The sequence below is a fragment of the Solea senegalensis genome, linkage group LG20 (genome assembly GCF_019176455.1).
Source record: "Solea senegalensis isolate Sse05_10M linkage group LG20, IFAPA_SoseM_1, whole genome shotgun sequence".
Classification (NCBI taxonomy): Eukaryota; Metazoa; Chordata; class Actinopteri; order Pleuronectiformes; family Soleidae; genus Solea; species Solea senegalensis.
The window spans coordinates 19,161,558-19,172,408 of NC_058039.1; the positions used below are offsets into that span (position 1 = coordinate 19,161,558).

General features: G+C 43.8%; 2 protein-coding genes and 1 long non-coding RNA gene across 5 annotated transcripts; 2 read left to right on the forward strand and 1 right to left on the reverse strand.

Moving 5' to 3' along the window:
* The first annotated feature begins 1,192 nt into the window (after positions 1-1,192).
* On the forward strand, positions 1,193-4,074 carry mllt11 (MLLT11 transcription factor 7 cofactor). The gene is made up of 3 exons (XM_044052784.1): positions 1,193-1,270; positions 2,125-2,302; positions 3,590-4,074. The coding sequence occupies exons 2-3, from the start codon at positions 2,138-2,140 to the stop codon at positions 3,680-3,682; spliced, it is 258 nt and encodes an 85-aa protein (XP_043908719.1). The 5' UTR covers positions 1,193-1,270; positions 2,125-2,137; the 3' UTR covers positions 3,683-4,074.
* On the reverse strand, positions 3,897-5,209 carry LOC122786458. The gene is made up of 2 exons (XR_006362448.1): positions 5,147-5,209; positions 3,897-4,501 (listed from the first exon to the last, which is right to left on the reverse strand). It is a non-coding gene; the product is annotated as an uncharacterized LOC122786458 (long non-coding RNA).
* gabpb2a (GA binding protein transcription factor subunit beta 2a) lies at positions 4,452-10,699 on the forward strand. 3 transcript variants are annotated; one of them, XM_044052782.1, is made up of 8 exons: positions 4,452-4,516; positions 6,276-6,383; positions 6,557-6,724; positions 7,825-8,019; positions 8,121-8,274; positions 8,649-8,825; positions 8,899-9,029; positions 9,433-10,699. In XM_044052782.1, the coding sequence occupies exons 2-8, from the start codon at positions 6,276-6,278 to the stop codon at positions 9,760-9,762; spliced, it is 1,263 nt and encodes a 420-aa protein (XP_043908717.1). In that variant the 5' UTR covers positions 4,452-4,516; the 3' UTR covers positions 9,763-10,699. The 3 variants fall into 3 exon arrangements, with proteins under 3 accessions (XP_043908717.1, XP_043908718.1, XP_043908716.1); XM_044052783.1 differs by lacking the exon at positions 4,452-4,516 and adding an exon at positions 5,340-5,404; XM_044052781.1 differs by lacking the exon at positions 4,452-4,516 and having other exon boundaries at positions 5,681-6,383.
* Positions 10,700-10,851: the final 152 nt, after the last annotated feature.

Sequence of the window (10,851 nt, forward strand, 5' to 3'; positions counted from 1 at the left end):
ATATTTTGCCGGTCTTTTCATTTCTTTTACTTTTTATTTTAGGTCCCTACCCTAAATCTAAGAGAGTCCTGCTCCCCCAAGTCCCTGACTTGCTTTTAATTTATTTTAAATGAGCTAGGATCGATCCATTTCTGTACCGGTTTTTTCACTTCAGTAGAAGAATACCGATACTTTCGAAATCTGGCACCGCATATTCAAACTTACTGTTGTTACTTTTGAGCTGAATTTGTTTTTAAATTTAGAAGTGGTTGTTTCTTACCCTTTTGATGATTTGAGTCCCTGACTCAATGTTTGTCTGGCTGATCCGTCTCCCCTCCTTGGTTGGCCCCGTCACTGTCCCACTCTTCACGGAACCTGGCCTCCCTGACCAAAACGGCGCTTTAAGAGCCCTGTGGTGGAGGACTTTTAGGAGGATTTATTTTTTTCTTACCTCCGCCTTGCAAGGTCTTCAGGTCCATTGATGTGAAGAGAGCGACAGATATTGGGGCCCCACGTTGGGCGCCAAGTTGTCAAAAGAATTGAGATCCATAGGAAGGAGATCGGAGTCAGCTCAGTGTCCAAACAAGGGTTTAATCTTGTACAAGAGGAGCATTCACAAAGCAACACACACAGGCCAGTTACAAAGTGAAGACTCCCTGTCTTTGAGGAAACACAAGGTATTTATCTGTCTCAATGGGTCAGCTATCACCCTGCCATAAGGTGCAGACCCCCGCCTCTGTGGGTTTGTTATCACCTTGCCCTGAGTCGCAGACCCATTGTCTCTATTCACAAGTTACTTCAAACAGTTCCTAAAACAATACATATGGTCAGTGGTCCCAAGTCACATCGAACAGTACATTAACAATACAAAGGGTCAATGGTCGCAGGTCACATCAAACGGTTGCATTGAACATTTTTCTTCATGTATTACATGAGGTACATAATTCCCATAACACTGTGTTGCTACCAGGATGTCCTGTGTCAGGTGGAAGATGATGACCTGTTGTTTGTTTATGTGTTTGTGTATATGGGTATGCATGTATGTGTATATGTATATGTGGATGTGTTTGTGCGTATATCAGAATCAACTTTATTGCTGATTCTGATCAATCAATCCACCAATCAATCAATGACGCAGTGACACATATTTGAAACCTCTTACAGGAAGTCTCTCTCTCTCTCTCTCTCTCCCCCTGTGCCTGGTGTGTGTTGACGCATGCGCAGACAGAGCATCATCATCATCATCAGCAGCAGCAGCAGAGTCGTCACTGAACAAAGAACCAGAACAAAAGGTATTTTAAAAAAACACTTCTGTTTTAACGTTTGACCTGCGCGCGTATGTGTGTGTGTGTGTGTGTATGTATGTGTGTGTGTGTGTGTGTGCGTGCGTGCGTTCGTGGGTGTGTAAACAACGTAAATTGAACGTAAATTAACGTGTTTTGAAGACACTGAGTCTCGAGACAACGCCTGAAACAACCTGATCAATCCGTTCATGATGACGTCACCTTATCAATAACCAGGTTAATTTGAGAGTAGATTCAGTTACGGACGTCATCATCATCATGACATCATCGTCAGGCTGTTCACAGCAATTATTACTCAATGTTTTTATTATTATTCCCAAACGTGACTTACATGAATGAGTAACATGAATGAGTGAACGAGTAACATGGGTGTGTGAGTGAATGGAAACATAAATGAGTGAGTGAATGAATGAATAACATGATTGAATGAGTAAATGACAGGAAAAAAATTAAAAAATTAAAATTAAACTGTAACATTAATAATATTATGATAAAAATCCCTCACTTATTTGATGGTGAATTTTGGTGACAATCATGTGGCTTGCTCGTGGACCTGTTAGCCCTGTGTGGGTGTTTCCGGGTCACAATGTGTTGTTGTGGTTCTGTTCTATTCATGAGTGTAAATGCTGAGTCATCAGTGACGGTGTCAGGAGACACATCGGCATGTTGACAAGTGGAGCCGGGGATCAAACCTCTGCCTGAGACAACCCCCTGTACCACTGATCAGGCTTCTCTGTATTTTGTGAAGGTTTACACACATAGGTTAGGGTTGATGTTACATTGTTACAGTGTTAGTGTGGTGACATGAATGACTGAAGGATTATGTTTGATTTCATGTTTCAGGTCAGAAGACGATGGAAAAGTCAAACAGCCAATACGAATCCTTCCTGTTCTGGAGGCAGCCAATCCCGGCCCTCGACCTGTCAGAGCTGGAGGAGCTGGGTGTGGCCATCCGTCAGTCGACCAACGGCAGCGCAGGAAAAGACAAAGCATCCAAACTGAGGAGTCGTGATGACGAGGTGAAAGTTTGTTAGTTTCTGTTTTTAATCCAATAAAACCAAGGTTATGTGATCGATAAGAACCAATGAGCTCAGAGCCACAGACACAGGGACAGTATTGACAGAAGCACCAGTTTACACAAGAAACATGTAAGACATGTTAGATCAAAACATGCCACTCACTCACAGATCATGTGACTGTTAATGTTCAGCAGGATCAGAGTCAGACTCTCCGCTCCACAATTTACCTCCCACTCAAACTGAAAACATGAGAAGTCAGTCAGTATCATCATTACACACACACACGCACAGCCATGGGGATTAGGTGCCTTGCTCAGGGACACCCTAGTACCTGACCCGTCCTGGGATTTTAACCTTCAACCCTTTGGTTACAAGCCCAATTCCTTTCCTCTTGTTCACTTGCTGTATATTCTCAGCAGAAGAAAAAAAACAAACATGGAGGAATTCAGGCCGACAAAACTGATTATTGTCAATGTCACGATTAGAGAACTGGAGGACTGGAGCTCTTCATCTATCATTTACCACTTTATCCTCCACAGTAGGGTCGTGGGGGGCTGTGCCAATCTCAGCTGATGTAGGGTGATAGGTGGAGTCACACCCTGGACAGCTCACCAGTCCATCACAGAGCCACACAAACAGAGAGACACATTCACACCTGTGGTCAGTTTAGAGTGACCAGCTGACCTCATCCCCATATTGCATGTTTTTGGACTGTGGGAGGGACCCGGAAAAAACCCACGCACACACGGGGAGAACATGTGACCTCCAAGTAGAACAGGGCTGGAACCCGGGTCTTCTTGCTGCAAAGACAAGTGTGTTAACCACTACACCATCGTGTGACCTGAACTGAACATAGCTTCCTTCAAACACCTTGTCCTCCTGCCATGTGTTTGCATGTTTTTCAGGGTGAGGGTCAGTGTATGACAGTCTTAAACATTAGCATGATATATCAGTGGAAACACAACAGATTTTAGTCACTTTCACTAAAAACTTGTGTGATCAAATCCACGTCGGTTCAGTTCTCTACGTCACATGATCATGTCTTTATGTCACTGTGAGACAGACTTTTGTAAACAACACACAGACTCACTCAAAAACTCACACCAAAGCTGATTTTCAGGAGTTGTTGATCCACTGCTGCCTCCATCACTGAGTTCAAATGTCTTCTTTTGTCACTTGTTTGTAATCCAACATTCAGAATGACCTCAGTGACACAAGGTGATCACACGAGGCAGCAGAGGAGCAGCTGCTCTTCTCTGAAGTATAACCACATGTGTTCTTCTTCAGACTGAGCTGCTGCAGTTTTCCTCCGTCAACTACTGGAGAGCTCCCATTGCGGATGTGGACACTCTGCTGGCCGACCTCAACCTGCTGCTCTGAGACCTGACCCCTGATCCTGGAGCAGGCTCTGCTGCTTTTCTCTGGAGACATTTTACCAAACATCATAAAATTAAAATAAAAGCCATCCACAGGTACAGAGACTGGTCCTGAGTCAGATTTAACACCAGACACACTCATTATTATAAAACCACATAATTTCAGCTGAAACTTCACTTTAAATGAGAAATAATGGATGTGTAACTCATCACTCATATATTTTATGAATGTATTTATTTATGATCAAATGATTAAGTTATTTAGAAAATGTTTGTCATGTCATGTGTCATGTCAAATGATTTATTTATTATTAGAAACGTAGACATTTATTTTCACGTTTGTGTCTCATGCCGCTGTTTGTCAACAACAATAAAACATTTATTCATCAGAAAACACTTTGACCTCTGAAGTGACTACATGTGGAAATGAACAGTGCCCCCTGCTGGTGTCTGTGAGCGTGTCAGCAGGCAAGAAAGTAACACTTAAACATTATTCTTATTATTATTCATACATAAAAACATTAAGTTAAACATGAGAAGATCATAATGAAAACGTAAAATTTTTTTTTATAATTTTAATGAGTTTAAAAACAAAACCTGCAGCGTCACTCAGTTTGAACAGAACTCAGGTCAGTTTGTGTGCGCGCGCTCTCAGGCCCTGCCCACTGGGAGGTTAACATTCACGCTGGCTTCCACCTCCGGTGTCGCGGAGCCGCCATCTTTGTAACAGGAAAAACAGAAATTCGCGGTTTTACGCTCGTTTCCCGCAGGTGAGCACGTGACAGAGTCTCAGTGACGTAAGGGAGACATAAAGTGACGGAATCTGCGGGAGAAGAAGGTAAAAGTTTGTTCAGTTTCACCTGCTAACAGTTTGCATGCACATAAGCTAACGGCGAGCACAACTAGCTGCTAAACAGCAGCGTCAGTGGAACGTGCTGACGACCACACTTCCTGTCAGGACCTTCAACATAAAATACCGATTTCAAAAAGAACCATTAAAACAGGTCCAGCAAAGAATTAAAAGCAGCAAAGAATTGCATCGTGCCTATAGAAGTAGTCTCTCTGATCTGACACTAACATAGATGTTTAAAGGCAATAAATATTACATTTAAATGTCTCTATTTTGGCGAAAATCTTCTAGGGTTGATTGATTTCATAGATGTGTAAAATATTTAAAATCAAAGTTGATCAGTCATCACAACTTCACACACGATCTTTCATGAAGAAACTCCATATACATTAACAATAAATAGGTTTGTAACAATGTCTACATTATTGTGTAACCACTATCATAATCCTTCAATTTATGGTAAAGACAGCAACATCCCAGTTTTTGCAAAAAATGTTTAACATAAGTCAAGTCTATTTTAAACCATTACGAGCGACTTCATATCCGGATAACAGTAAATGTGAAAGTCTTTTATAAATCTACCTAGAAAAGTTTGAAATTTTAATTTGAAAGCCATACTCCTAACTTCCGGGCGACAGCGGCCTCGTCTTGGTAACTTGGTCCAGAAAACAAGCCCGGGAGAAACGGACGAGCAGCCTCGGCGCAAATATCCGTGTTTTTACTCAGCGTGGATTAAAGTGCGCACTCGACTGCGGTGTTTTAATTAACCGTGAGGATTTCAGCGGTAAAAGCTGCGCTCACCGGGGGACTCGTCTGGCTCACCGGCTAGCGTGCTAACATTAGCTGTGACGGCTCATCCTCACACACCCGGACACGGTGAGTACCGGAGCCGCGTCCTTCCCCGAGCTTTACTGGTGTTTTGACGGTGTTTTTCGAGTTAAGCCGAGTCGTTGAACAGGGACAGATTCAGCGGCAGGAGCGGCGGCAGCAGCCGGGCAGAGCAGCGACTCCGCTGCGGCTCAAGAAAACACTTTAACCGGATGTGGAAGTGGTTTTTTTTTCTTCGGGGGTAAAATAGGAAATTTCTGTTCGACTTCCTCCGGAAAACCAACAACTTGTTATCAAACGGTTTCCTGTCGGTGTGTACGCGGTGTTGTGGTGGGGCATATGTCGGTGTTTAACGGGCAGCGGTGGCGCAGGGATGCGGCACATGGCGGACTCTTTCTGACCGTGAAGGCGCCTAAAATGGCTCCGCTCAAAAAACCTCGTCCTCCGCTGCTGTTTCACAATCACCAGCGCTGAGCAGCGGCATGCTTCAATTATCGGACACAGCAGCGGGCTAACTTTTGTAGCTTCACCCACTTTTTTATTTTCTTCTTTTCATAAAATAAACTCCTGCTCCCGTGTGTGACACGAACACGCCCACTATCACTTGTACTATAATTTAAGTAAACCTCACGCACGTTTATGTTGACGCTTTGTTTTTGTTGATGTTGGCGCCTTAAACAACCCGCAGCTGTGATTCTGACACGTCGTCGTGGTCACGCGATCACTTTTAAAGATTTCTCTTTTAACTGTTTGAATTTGAGTTGATCCGTTTTTGTTTCTGGTTGTTTTTCTTTTAATTTAGATAACATCATAATAGTTAATATTTCTAATAATGCCACTGATTAAAATCTCAGAAGAAACCAGAGGAATATAATGATTTATGATGATGAGTGAACTTTTGTGTAAATGTCTGCTGCAGATGTCATTGGTGGATCTGGGGAAGCGTCTGTTGGAGGCTGCTCGTAAAGGTCAGGACGATGAGGTCAGAAACCTGATGGCCAACGGAGCTCCTTTCACCACTGACTGGGTGAGACTGACCTCTTGAACTCATCAATAATTAAAATAGTTTCAGTTAATTTGGTAACAGTTTAATAATCCATTAATGGGAGTCTGGAGACTTTGTGAACACAGAGTTACTCTTTTATATTCACTGACATTTCAATTTAGAACAATTAACATGGCGTCACTGTGTGTGTGCAGTTGGGGACGTCACCGCTCCACCTTGCGGCTCAGCACGGTCATTACTCCACGGCTGACGTCCTGCTGAGAGCCGGCGTCAGCAGGGACGCTCGCACCAAAGTGGACAGGACGCCGTTACACATGGCCGCCGCCGAGGGACACACGGTGATCGTGGAGCTGCTGGTCCGGGTAAGAAGAACTCTGGTCCATGTTCTGACATGACCTGGTACTGACCTCTGATCACACCTGACAGTAACATGTGTCCTGGATGATCAGGTCAGCAGATTCATACACACTGAACAAACGATTGATTTGACAAATGATGTAATTAAATTGATTGATTGGATCATCAGTGACCAAGTATGAAGCAACTCCTTTACTTCCTGTCCATTCTAAAAAAAACAGGACATGGTCTTTTATTCCTAGTGTTAGTAGAAGTTTAGTCGTTTAGTAGAAGTTTACTAGTTAAAGTAGACGTTTGCTAGTTTAAGTACAAGTTTAGTAGAGGTTTACTAGTTTAAGTACAAGTTTAGTTGTTTGGTAGTTTGAGTAGAAGTTTAGCTGTTTTTTTGTAGTTTACTACTTTAAGTTGAAGTTTAGCAGTTTTAGTAGAAGTTTAGTAGTTTAAGTAGAAGTTCAGTAGTTTTAGTAGTCATTTAGTCGGGGACATATTATGCAAAATCAGCTTTTTAACCAATTCAATACTTATATTTGGGAATCTGGAGGCCCTACCAGTCGCCAAAGTGTGGAAAAAGAACACTCACTTTTCGTGGTCCCCCTTAGTGTAAGTATAGGCAATAAAACATGCAATGTTTAATTCCCTGCGCTTATGACGGCAGCATGCGCATTTCACCACGGATGTTGCCACCCCACCAGTAAGTTTACTTCGAGAGCTCCACCTTAGCTCCACCTTGTCCCTATAAAATGCGAGCGTGCAGGCGAGGGAGGAAGAGTGGTATTATGTCATCACGGAGGGACAAGTGTGCTGTTGGTGGCTGCACAGTGGAGCACAGTGTTTTACACAAACTTCCACAGGTGGATTTTATATATGAAGCTAATGTGCTGGATAAAGTCAGCAAACGTGTGTTCGCACCACTTTAGTAGTTTAAATAGAAGTTTAGTAGTTTTAGTAGACGTTCAGTCATTTAAGTAGAAGTTTAGTAGTTTTAATAGAGGTTTAGTAGCTTAGTAGTTTTAGTAGAAGTACAGATTAGTAGAACAGTGTGTGTGTGTCGTCAGTAGGCTGCTGTTTGTGTGTAGTCAGTAGGCTGATGTGTGTTTCATGTCAGAGTGGTGCAGACATCAATGCCAAAGACATGCTGAAGATGACGGCTCTTCACTGGGCGGCTCAGCACGGTCACCACAGCGTTGCACAGACGCTCATCAAACATGGCGCCGACGTTCACGCGCTCAGCAAGTTCGACAAGACGCCGTTTGACATCGCGGCCGACATTCAGAACACAGAGCTCATGCTGCTGCTGCAGGTAAGAGTCACCGCTGACACCTGAGAGGTCACGCTGTGTCGCTACAGGTCACATGACGTGTGTGTGTGTGTGTGCGCGTGCGCGTGCGTGCGTGCGTGTAGGAGGGCATGCAGAACCAGGTGAACATGAACCAGGTGAGTGTGAACGTGGAGACGAGCAGCAGCAACAACCAACCACAGTTCATCATCCAGGGAATCCCCGCCCTCCAGGGGGGCGTGGTCAACCTGGCTGAGCTGCTCAACAAGGCCAATGCAGGTATGATACACACTAGAGTTGTCACGATACCAAAATGAGTAACCACGATACTATACCAGACAAAGTATCACGGTTCCGGGTATTATCGCGATACGTGTGTGTGTATATATATATATATATATATATATATATATATACATATATATATACACATGTGTGTATGTATATGTATATATATATATATATATATATATATATATATATATATATATATATATATATAATGTGTGTGTGTATATACATGTATATGTGTGTATATATATATATGTATATATATATGTGTGTGTGTGTATATCTATATCTACAGTATATCTATATATACACACATATAGACTGTGTGTTGACTCACTGTTAGCTGTGATGCTATGTTTCAGGAGAATCTGAGGAGGCCATGGCGGCCAGCGCTCTGGACTCTAACATTCAGCACGCCACTGTTGTCAATGAGGGCGGTCAGAGGGTCATCACCATAGTAACAGATCAGCACGGTAACCTGCAGACTACCGGAGGGATGACTCAGCCGTTCTTTGTGACCATGCAGCACGGACAACAGAGTATGACACATCAATCACCACCATGCTAACTGTGATGCCAGCTGTGATGCTAACTGTGAGTGTTGTCTTCCAGTGCTGGCTGTTCCTGCCAACACGGTGACAGAGGAGGTGGTGACCGAGGAGCCACAGCCGCCGCCGCCACCACCACCACCGTCCAGGAAGAGGAAGCTGGAGGTGACCAACAACCATGACACTGGAGAAACAGTGAGTTAGACACAAACCAGAAGGTCTGTCTGACCTTTAGATGGGTTCAGTGATCCAATCACTGACAGATTGCAGATTGTGTCCAGATCCAGAGGAGAGGAGGGTGAAAAGAAGGATGGAGAGATTTCACAAATCAATAACATTAATAACAATTCATTCATTCACAACCAGAGTTCATCATGTTCATGTAAACGTGACGTGTCGCAGTGAGACAGGTGGTGGACAGTGAGACAGGTGGAGCTTCTGCTACAATCAGATTTATTTAAAACAGTCATGATGTCAGAGTGGGCGGAGTCAGACAGATCTGATCTCAGGTGTGAACAGGCCGTGAGGATGACAGGGTGTGGGCGGAGCCTCAGAATAGATGATGAATGGATGAAGTGATCACGTGTGTCTCCTGCAGGAGCTGCTGCAGCGCCAGCTACAGGAAGCTAACAGGAAGGCGCAGGAATATCGTCAGCAGCTGCTGCGTAAAGAACAGGAGGCCGAGGAGTATCGCATCAAACTGGAGGCCATGAGTCAGGCCAACAACGCCAACACTGCCGCCAACGCCGCCGCCAGCCCAGAGGAAGTAGTGGGAGGAGACGAGGATGAAGAAGAGGGGCCAGCGAGCGTGGTGGAGGAGGAGGGTGAGATGGTGGTGCTGCAGGAGGGAGGCATCATCATGGAGGGCGAGGAGGGTCAGGTGACACTTGTGGAGACTGGCGGTGAATCAACGGAGGTCAGCTCGTAACGGAGCGAGATGAGACGGATGAGGTCATCATTAGTACGTGTCACTCAGACACCATTTTGAAAAGATTCAAAAACACTAGGAGAAGAAAACAACCCACACATTCATGTGGGACAAAATGGCTGCTCCTGAAACTAAACAGACTAAAGCAAGTTTGTAATCATTCAAATGCAACAGTAGATTTTAGAGGGAAGTGAAGCATGTGACCATTTTAACCCATTCATCACACACACACACGAGACAGTGTCAAGAGTTTTTAACAGTGAAAACAGTTTGTCCACATTCTGTCTGTCCTCATCTGCTCCTGTCTGTTCTGGTCTCAAGGGCCTTGTGAAGAAGAACTGAACCCAATGTTTGGTTCTGAACCAGAATCATGGTGAAACTGTGGTCGCTGTTTGACTCCTCGTTCAAATGTGTCTGTTTTCCATCATCAATAACTCTGTTCATTCATTCATTGGCTTTGATAGGTTTCAGTTGTGTTACTCCTGGTGCTACATTCAGGAATAATCAGAAAAAGGCATTTTCAGTCATTAATCAATGTGTTTTCATTGATTCACAAAATAAAGAGTCCCTAATTCATTCTAATTTATCATTTTGAACCAAATATAGTTCCTCTCACCTGTACCTGAACGCAGCGTTTGTATAACATTACCTTTTAAGAAAGTTAAAGGCCACATGACCCAGCGTCAGGTGTTGTCAGTGTTCTGAAGTTGACTGTTTATTCAGTTTAGTTTGTGTTTAATGGTTCATTCCGTTCACACCTGCTGTCCATCATCAGTTATTGATCACTTCCAGTCAGCTGACAGCAGGTGTGTGTGTTTTTATAAGCTGAGTGAAGAACTTTTCTATGTACATATAAAGTTGTATTTTTTTAACTGAACCTGATGAGTGATGGCTGCCTGTGTTAATGATCACATTATAAACACTTTTTTTTCAATAATGTCCTGTGATGTGTGATGTTTCCCACGCTGTGACTGACAGCTGAACGCAGCACCATCAGTCATCATCTACCGCTTTATCCTCCACCAGAGGGTCGCGGGGTGTGCTGTGCTGTGCCAATCTCAGCTACATCGGGCGATAGGCGGAGTACAC